This window comes from Arvicola amphibius, chromosome 3 (assembly GCF_903992535.2).
Source record: "Arvicola amphibius chromosome 3, mArvAmp1.2, whole genome shotgun sequence".
Lineage (NCBI taxonomy): Eukaryota > Metazoa > Chordata > Mammalia > Rodentia > Cricetidae > Arvicola > Arvicola amphibius.
Genome location: NC_052049.1, coordinates 187,415,096 through 187,424,081, shown reverse-complemented (window position 1 = coordinate 187,424,081; position 8,986 = coordinate 187,415,096). Strand labels below are relative to the sequence as shown.

The following is an 8,986-nucleotide window of genomic DNA, read 5'->3' as shown; positions in this document are numbered from 1 at the left end:
GTGAGGTCGAGAACGCCAAGAAGTCGCCATCCGTCATCCCCTGCGTCTTGGTGTCCCCTGGAGAGACTGAGGTCGATGCCCCACGGATGGGCGTCCCACAGTCGCTTATCCCCAGCACTTTAACCAGGCTTCAGTCTCCAGGTACTGCGGGCCACCGCAAAGGGAAGCCCTCCCAAAGCTGACGGCAGCCCTGACAGGCGTGAGAGAAGACAGTTTCATGGGTGTTCACGTCCATAAAACCTAACAGCAGCTTCCCCATTGGGGCCCATGACCTACCCGACCACAGGCTTCTAACAGGTTTTACTGTCAAACCTGCGGAGTGGGCCTCAGCCAGTCAGAGCAGCCGGTTGCCCTGTGACAGACCTGACACTATTGTGTCAGCAGGCGCATCTTGCCTGGCTGGCTGGTGTTACACATAGAGTCTGCCGCCAAGTAAGACTGTTGTTATTCCTCCCCTTCAGCCGTAGGGGTTTAGCATCTAGCAGTGGTGGTGAACACACACAGGGGCAGTTGCCTGTATTTGGGGGTGGCCTTAGGAGCCACCTTGAGCTGACAGCTCAGAGGGAGATAACCTTGGCAAGTCTTGGACAACAGGAAGCAAAGTTGGTAGTGAGCACCCAGCTCTTTCTGATTATCAAGGGAGATGACACAGTGGGCTAGGAACAGGGCTGTGAAGGGAACACGGGCAGTGTCTCGCACAGAGGCCATGAAGCGGAGCGCATCCATGGGGGATAGATATCCATAAAGTCACATTTGACCTGGGTCGTGCGTGGTCATGCGCTCTCTCTGATTGCGGTCAACAGTGAGACATGGGCATGCCCTCATTAAAGCCAGGAGTAAGATGCAGACGTTGCTGTAGCTGTCACTCAGCCGTCCTCCCCAAAAAACAATGGAGGTCACACACCACCATAAATGAGGAATTAAAAATAAAATTGAAAATTTGATTTTCCCATTAAAGACTCATACAAATACTTATCTGAAGGGCTAGAAATATTTCTTAGCAGTAAAAGCACCAGCTGCTCTCCCAGAGGACCCAACTGCAGTTACCAGCACTCCTGAGGCAGCTCAGTTATCTGTAACTCCAGTTCCAGAGGATGCAGTGACCTCTCCTGGCTTCTGTGGGCATTGCATGCCAGTGGTGCACAGACATACATGCAGACAGAACACATACAATAAAATAAATATTTTTAAGTGGATACTTGTGCTACCAGACAGAATAAAGTAACTTTGATTAGAACCATGTCCTGTTGAAGTGGGGAGAAACCCTATCGGCAGAATATAGTACAGTTCCTGAGTGGGCCTCTGTGTTCCTGGGAGCTTATCTGATAAGGGTGTGCCTTCAGATCAGTGGGAACAGACTAGACTCTTGAACAGAATCTGTACAAGGAAACAAGTTACACCCCTAGCCAAACCACTCTCACATGCAAATTTCATACAAATAGTGAAGGAGAAGGACACAGCTGATATCTCAGCGATCTGAAGGGGCAGCAGCCTAAGAAGGCAGGACCAATTTGACTGCATGGAACTAGTTTCCGACTTTGCAGAAGACAGAGTCAAGCCATAGATGGCAGACAGAGGAAACAGACAAGTGTAACAGCAGGGGCTGAGTATATGCGGCTCAGAGTCAAAACTAACGTGCGACCAAGGAAGGGCAAACATCTTACATGGGGAAGCCAGCCAACCAAACCTGCCATGGCTAACATGGACATGATCATTTCTACAATAGGGAAATTCGGTTTTTACAGCAGCCTCCTCCCCTTTGCCACTGGAAAGATGGCTCAGTGGTTAAGAGCATTTGTTACTCTTGTGGAGGATTACACAGAGTTCAGTTCCCAGCACCCGTACCAGGCAGCTCACAACCCCCTATAACTCCAGTTCCAGGGATCCGGTTCTCTTTTGGCCTCCATGGGCACCTGCACACATGTGGCATACACACACACACAAATAAATAAAAATTAGGGGCTGGGGAGATGGCCCAGTTACTAAGAACACTGGTTGCTCTTCCAGAGGACCCAGGTTCAATTCTCACCACCTACATGGCAGTCTATAATTGTAAGTCAAGTCCCAGGGGTCTGGCCTCTGCAGTCACCAGGTACACACATATGGCACAAATATTTAGGCAGGCAAGACACCCATGCACTTAAAAATAAATTTAAAAAAAAAATGAATCTTAAAATAGGCTTCTGTGGTTGGGCATATAGTTCAGCTGGTAGAGTACTTGCCTAGTATGCATGACGTTCCAGGTTCATTGCTTACATATCTCCACACATGCACACACACAGTACTGCATGAACACGTGCAGGGAATGGTTCACAGAACATTCTTTTTTTTTTTCAAGACAGGGTTTCTCTGTGGCTTTAGAGCCTGTCCTGGAACTAGCTCTTGTAGACCAGGCTGGTCTCGAACTCACAGAGATCCGCCTGCCTCTGCCTCCCGAATGCTGGGATTAAAGGCCTGCACCACCATCGCCCGGCACACAGAACATTCTTAAACATATTTATTGCTGCGTGGGAGTAAATAGCCAGAGCTGGTAATGCAGACAGGAATGTGCTACTGAAGGCGCCCCACCATCCCCAGCAGGTGAGCCTTCCGTCCCATGGCGCTGTAGGCTCCTCCTGCCTCTGGCTTTCCCCATTTGTCTGGGATGGCCAACTGTGTCAAGGAAATCCTGCCAATGGGAGGCACACTCACCAGCTCAGGCTCACATCATGGGAAGTCCTCCAGCAAGGTGTGCTCTTCCCAGACAGGTGAACTCACAGGTCCTTGTCCCCAAACAGCGTGAGGTTGTGCCTCTGTATGTGTCTCAGCAGGACCTGTCCTCGCCTCTCCAGTGTCTCTAGGACGTGCTTCAGACCTCTGACTCCACCTTGGCTCTCCCAGAACACCTGGTCCATCTGTAGCGACTTGAGCAGCAGGTTCCGTAGACACCCTGATGCAAGAACCTTCACGACAGACTCGGGAAACCTGGGGCCAAAGCCCCAGAGCAGTGCAGGAAAGGAAAGGCACAAGTGAGCTCAGTCTCCACGAAGCATGAGCCCTGGACTCCCCCTCCACCCCCCCCCAGGGGGAACCCAGCACAGTCAGCCAGGGAAATGCCAGGTCTGTGCCCACTAGCTTCTTGTCAGAGGAGTCTGTGACCTGCTGTGTCCTGAAAGCAGACGGTAGTGCTCTCGGATTGGCCCCATCCGACAGTGAAGCCCAAAAGGCCCTGGAGAAGGCTGAGCTGCCTACTGAGAGTGGTCAAGGAAGGGCAGGTCCCCAGGCTAGCTCTTTCACCTAGATCCAGGATGAGCTAGCCTTCACAAACTGAGGGAGGGCAGCTCTTATTGTGCAGGAACCAGAAGCCCTCTGGATACGGAGGGACAGGCCTGATTCCTGTGGCCCCTCTCAGTCTTCCTCAGTCTCTGCAGACCCAGGTACAACTTGGATCTGATGGACTTTAGCCCTCTGAGGAGATTTAGTTGAGCATTCCGTAGTCTACAGAGTAGTCTCAAGCCTTATCCCCACCTCAAACTCTGTCAATGCCCTGGATCCTCACCCATCTATGCCTTCCAGTAGTCGGAAGTTCAGCTTGTCCTCAGGTTGCTGAAGATTGCCGGCATTGTCTATGAACACCAAACGAGATGGATCACTGCTCCGGACCTCAGGGGAAGAAGATGAGCAGGGGCAGCCATTGGTAAGGGCAGAGTGTAAGTGGTCCCACTCTGTCCGTTTCAAGGGCATTCTCGGCTGTCTGTCCTTCAGCCCCCCTCCCCCCCCCCATTCTCGTGGTCCCATGGCCGAGAGCTTATTCTACACCAGCACTGGGTGCCATCTCTGTGGATCATCCCAGCAGCCTTAGGAGGCATAAAGCCGTTAAGCAGTTTACACAAGGTCACACAGCTAATAAGCAACTGGGGCAAACTCAGACCTGAACCCATAGCAGTGAGCCGTAACTCCACCTTCTAAATTGCAAGACAAGGGGGCGGGTTCCTGGTATAGTGGTTAGTGGGGTCAGGAGCATGGGTGGGAACTGAACTGGCAGGCGCAAAAGAAGGTGTGTTCCTTAGGTCCGAAGCATCATGCCATGTTGTGTGAAGTTTCACTGTTTTACTCTTTTGGCTCTTTAGTCTTTTGACGGGCACCTAGCTCCCAAGTAAATCCCATATGGAGGCTTATTCTTAGTTATGAGTGCCTGATCTTAGCTTGTTTCTTGCCAGCTTTTCTTAAATTATCCCAGCTATCTTTGACCTTGGGGCTTTTATCTTTCTCTATTCCTATCTTCTCTTTCCTTCTTACTCTGCCACTGGCTGTGTGGCTGGCCCCTGACATCCTCCTCCTTCCTCTCTCCTTTTTAGATGCTTTCTCCCCCATATTTTTCCTCTCTGCCTGTCAGCCCCACCTATTCTCTCTCCTGCCTCGCTATTGGCCATTCAGCTCTTTATTAGACCAGCAGATGTTTTAAGACAGGCACGGTAACACAGCTTCAAAGAGTTAAACAAATACAGCATAAACAAAACTCACACATCTTAAAATAATATTCTATAACAAAGCCATATCACATACAGGCACGATTCTTTGGCATCTCTAAAATCCTTTACACACTAAAACATGCAAGACAGAATTCTCTAGTACTTTAAAAAAAATACAGTATGGGGCTGGGGAGATGGCTCAGGGAGTAATGGGCTTCCACGTATTCATGAGAACCTGAAAACTCAGAACCCTGTAAGAAAAGCCAGGGGTGGTTGTGTGTTCCTGCAGTCCCAGCGCTGAGGAACACAGAGAGGCGGGTCCCTAGGGCTAAAGGCCAGTCTCGCTGAATTGGCAAGCTCCAAGTTCACCGAGAGACCCTGTCTCAAAAACTAAAGGTGTCAGCCTCTGGCCTCTACATGCATGAGCTCACAGGAACACATACACACCTTTAAATTCTGGTGTTTGGCAATAAGAGGCCATCTCCTCTGGCCTGCACACTCAAGCACACAGTTCCCACACAGTCTCCAGACTTCCATGCTCGGCTTCAGGACCCAAGTTTCCCTCTGTCTGCCTCTTCTCCCTTCCCCTCAGAGCCCAATTATCAAACTCTGCCTCTAAAAGACCTCAGAGTTCCCTGAAGCGTCTTGAGGATCAGTGAAAAGAGGATTTTACACACACACACACACACACACACACACACACCAACTCAGCTGAGTTCTCAGTATCCATTTTGCCTGTTTTATGTTTGGCTCCCTAGAAGTATTATTTAAGACAAAGTTTTCTGACAAGAGAAAGAAGACTGGGCAACCCGTGTCTGGTCACCTGCGCAGGAGAGGGGTGTACCCAGTGCTCACGCCGCAAGGCGCTGTGCATGCAGAAGAAACATACCAGGATGTGTACCAGCCGCAGCTCATCTGGATTCTGACATTTCTCTCGAAGCCCCTCTTCCACACAGGGGTCTGAGGGCTCAGGCTCAAAGCCGCAGCAGTAGCGATCCAGGCGGTCATGAACCTGTGGAGAAGGCTGGCATGGTACCTGTCTTCTCCAGACCCAATATCAAGCCCACCTGGCCTGCTGGGTCCCACATCAGCCCAGGGCTGCTCAGGAACAGTATTCAGGGGCTGTCTGGGCCAACTGTGCTAGTCAGTTCTGCACTGGTGTCCAGCTCGAAGGGGGAATCTGCCCTGATTCTTTCTCTGTTTAAGTCTGAAGCTCGTATCGGTAACCTGAAGATGAGCTCGGGGGTCACAGGGCCTCTCTGTCTGCTTCTCTCTGCATCGTTAGGAAGGCTGCCGGAGCCAGACTTCTATCCTGAAACTTCAGAACCCAACCGTGACCCCACAGTGTCAGACTGAGCTGGTGGGCAGCAGGTTGGTGTACAGAGTTAGCCGGTATGTAAAGGACTGTCACGCAGATGGCCAGTCGTCATGGCCATCTCTGCCTCATTTCCTCCTTACCCTGAGCTCAGACACATTCTGAGTCATAAAGGAGAACACGCACAGTGGGATTTGAAGTTGTTGAAGCAAGGGTTGGGTCCCCCATCTGTGGACAAGATGGGAATGGGGAGAAGGAAGGTGGGGCCCACAAAAGCTGAACCAGGTCCCTAGCCTGCCTGACTGAGCAGCAACGACAGATCATAGCCGTGGACCTGTGGCCACCACCTGTGCTTGCTGCCGTGTCCACAGTCACAGGGTGATGGTCCTGGATTCTCTGGTACCTTCTCCTCCTTCAGCCTTAAGACTAAGACCAAAACAATCAAGCCATGATGAGCAATGGTGGGGATTCCTTGATCTCTGTGAGTGGCTCACACTTGCCACTCTTCAAGGAGGCAGGGCAGTATCCCAGAGAGGGTGTGGACTATTTGGGCATGCACACTGATCAGAAGCACCCAGACTACCTTCTTGAGTCTCCTTCCCTGCTGAGTTGTCTCTGCTGGCCTCACCAATTGCCCCTAGACTGTCAGTCACACAGTGCAGATGGACCCAGGCTTCCCTGACCACAGCTCCCCTCTCACTCCTCCCTGACTCCCCAGGCTCCCCTCTCCCTCCTCCCCGATTTCCCAGGCTCCCCTCTCCCTCCTCTGATTTCCCAGGCTCCCCTCTCCCTCCTCTGATTCCCCAGGCTCTCCTCTCCCTCCTTCCCAATTTCCCAGGCTCCCCTCTCACTCCTCCCTGACTCCCCAGGCTCCCCTCTCCCTCCTCCCCGATTTCCCAGGCTCCCCTCTCACTCCTCCCCGATTTCCCAGGCTCCCCTCTCCCCCCTCCCAGATTTCCCAGGCTCCCCTCTCCCTCCTCTGTTTTCCCAGGCTCCCCTCTCCCTCCTCTGATTCCCCAGGCTCTTTGCTCCCTCCTCTCTGATTCCCCAGCCTTCTCTCCCTCCTGACTCCCCAGGCTCCCCTCAGGAAGCACTAACCTTTCCCAGCTCCCCAAATGCTGAGGAAGCCCTAGCAAAACTGCTCAGCCCTGGCCACACAGCGAGAGTCAGCTCAGGACCCCTGCTCCTGCCAACCTCAACCTCATCCTCCCACATCTGTCCACGCCTCCAGGAGCCAGCACAAGACCGCTGCTCCTGCCAAGTTCCCCCCCCTCCTCTCCAGGAGCCAGCACAGACCCCTGCTCCTGCCAACCCCATTCCCCCCACATCTCCAGGAACCAGACATGACCCCTGCTACGGCATATGACGCCCATCTGCGCACTATGCGCCACCATGCAGTTCATGAACCAGGCAAGGGGCTGGAGATTGAAACCACACAAAGACTCACAGAAACATAGAACATCCTTGATGCCAAACTGCTCCAAGAATGCCCCCTTTATTGTGTTCAGGGGCAGCTTATATAGAGATAGCCACGCCCCAGCCAAACACACCAGAAACCACTCTCCTGCCATCAGGAACTCCTGAGGGTCTCGTGCTCAGAGCAGCTGTAGACACTCCGCTCAGGGGAAAACAAGTTGTTTACAAGAAAATCATGATTTGGGGGCTCACTGCTCCCAACATCCTGCTCCTCCCCACACCTCCAGGCGTCAGCACAAGACTGCTGCTTCTGCCCCCCCCATATCTCCACGAGCCAGCACAGAACCCCTGATCCTGCCAACCCTACCCCCTCCACATCTCCAGGAACCAGACATGACCCCTGCTCCTGTCCCCCCATATCTCCATGCGCCAGCACAGAACCCCTGATCCTGCTCCTCCATATCTCCAGGAGCCAGTACAGGACCCCTGCTCCCGCTCCGCACCCCATCTCCAGGCTACTCTATCCAGATTTCCCATCATGCAGCAGTTATTTACCGAGCGGGCTACAAGGCATGTCAGCCATTGTAACACTGGCAGAGCTGGACTCCTGGCAGGAAGAGCATGCTCACCCAGGTGCCAGGTTGATGATTTTGCTGCCATGCTGTCTGTTTTGTTTTCCGTCAGCTGAATGTGACCAAGCTCAGGCTGCAGCCCACAATTCCTTCAGGACTTCACCCTCCTCCACTCTCTGCAAAAGTGAGGAGTTACCCAGAGAAAGGATGGCTCCACGCAGCACCAGTGCCCTGTGCCAGCTCGGCAGTGTTGCAACTGTGACTGCGTCCAGGGCTTTCAGTAGTGAAGGCCTTGCATAGCTCAGGCTGTGGAGGCGCCACCCTGAGAGCTGTACCCAGCACAGAGCACCGGTTCCCTCCGGGCATGAGAGGGATGGCCACTCCATCTGTGGAGAGGACAGTGAGCCCCGGGGAAGACCGACCGCCACACTGAAGGCCACAGAATGAGGAGCGGTGATCATGGATTTGAAGCCAGGAAGTCTGACTCTGACCACGGAGAAGATGGTGTGGCAGGCATATCTTCTCTGGCATTCAGAGCTGTGAATTCTTGGACAGGAAAATAAACAACCGGAAGAACATAAACAGGCTGAGCCCAGAACAGAGAATGCATTCAACACACGTTGAAACTTAGTGAGGTCTTCTGAATGCAAGAATAAATAAATCATGAAGAACACACAGGATCCCCCCCAAGGAGGCCTGTGGTCACTGGAACCTGTCCTCCATACCACCACCTGCTTTCAGAGGAGACCTGGCTTTGTCACCTCCCAAACAGAATATCTGACTGGGACAAGGCACTGCAGTTAATCAAGGAAGATCTCAGGCCCTTCTGATGGGATGGAAGGCCAGGGAGGGACCAACACAGAGAATGGGTGGCCCTAGTCCTCTGACTAGGCTCACCAGGTTCCTGGGCCCAAATAGGTGCCTGGTGATCTTCTGGCCCACACCCTTCAGCTGGGACTCTCCTCACTTCCTTTTCCCCTTGGCAGCCCAAGTATCCTGAACCTTTGCTGAGGTGGGGTCATTCTTTACTACATAGAAACACTGTCTTTCCCAGAGAGCCAATTCTTCATGTCTAAGGGCCATACACACATGCATATATGTATACACACACGTGTATATATACACACAGACACACACACACATGCACATGTGGATACACATATGTATACATGCATACATACACGAACAAAATTAAAAATAAGCCAACGAATAAACCAGGCGTGACGGCATGT

The 8,986-nt window shown here is 52.4% G+C and overlaps 1 protein-coding gene across 2 annotated transcripts in view; it reads right to left on the bottom strand.

Annotated features, from left to right (window-relative positions):
- Positions 1 to 2,553: 2,553 nt before the first annotated feature.
- Positions 2,554 to 8,986, bottom strand: part of Gask1a (golgi associated kinase 1A) — a 32,077-nt gene continuing 25,644 nt past the window's right edge. For both annotated transcript variants that reach the window (XM_038323818.1, XM_038323817.1), the window contains 3 exons: positions 5,341 to 5,463; positions 3,539 to 3,642; positions 2,554 to 2,964 (listed from right to left, as the gene is read on the bottom strand). In XM_038323818.1, the coding sequence (XP_038179746.1) occupies positions 2,754 to 2,964; positions 3,539 to 3,642; positions 5,341 to 5,463 (438 nt within the window). In that variant the 3' untranslated portion in view covers positions 2,554 to 2,753. The remainder of the gene's footprint in view (positions 2,965 to 3,538; positions 3,643 to 5,340; positions 5,464 to 8,986) is intronic.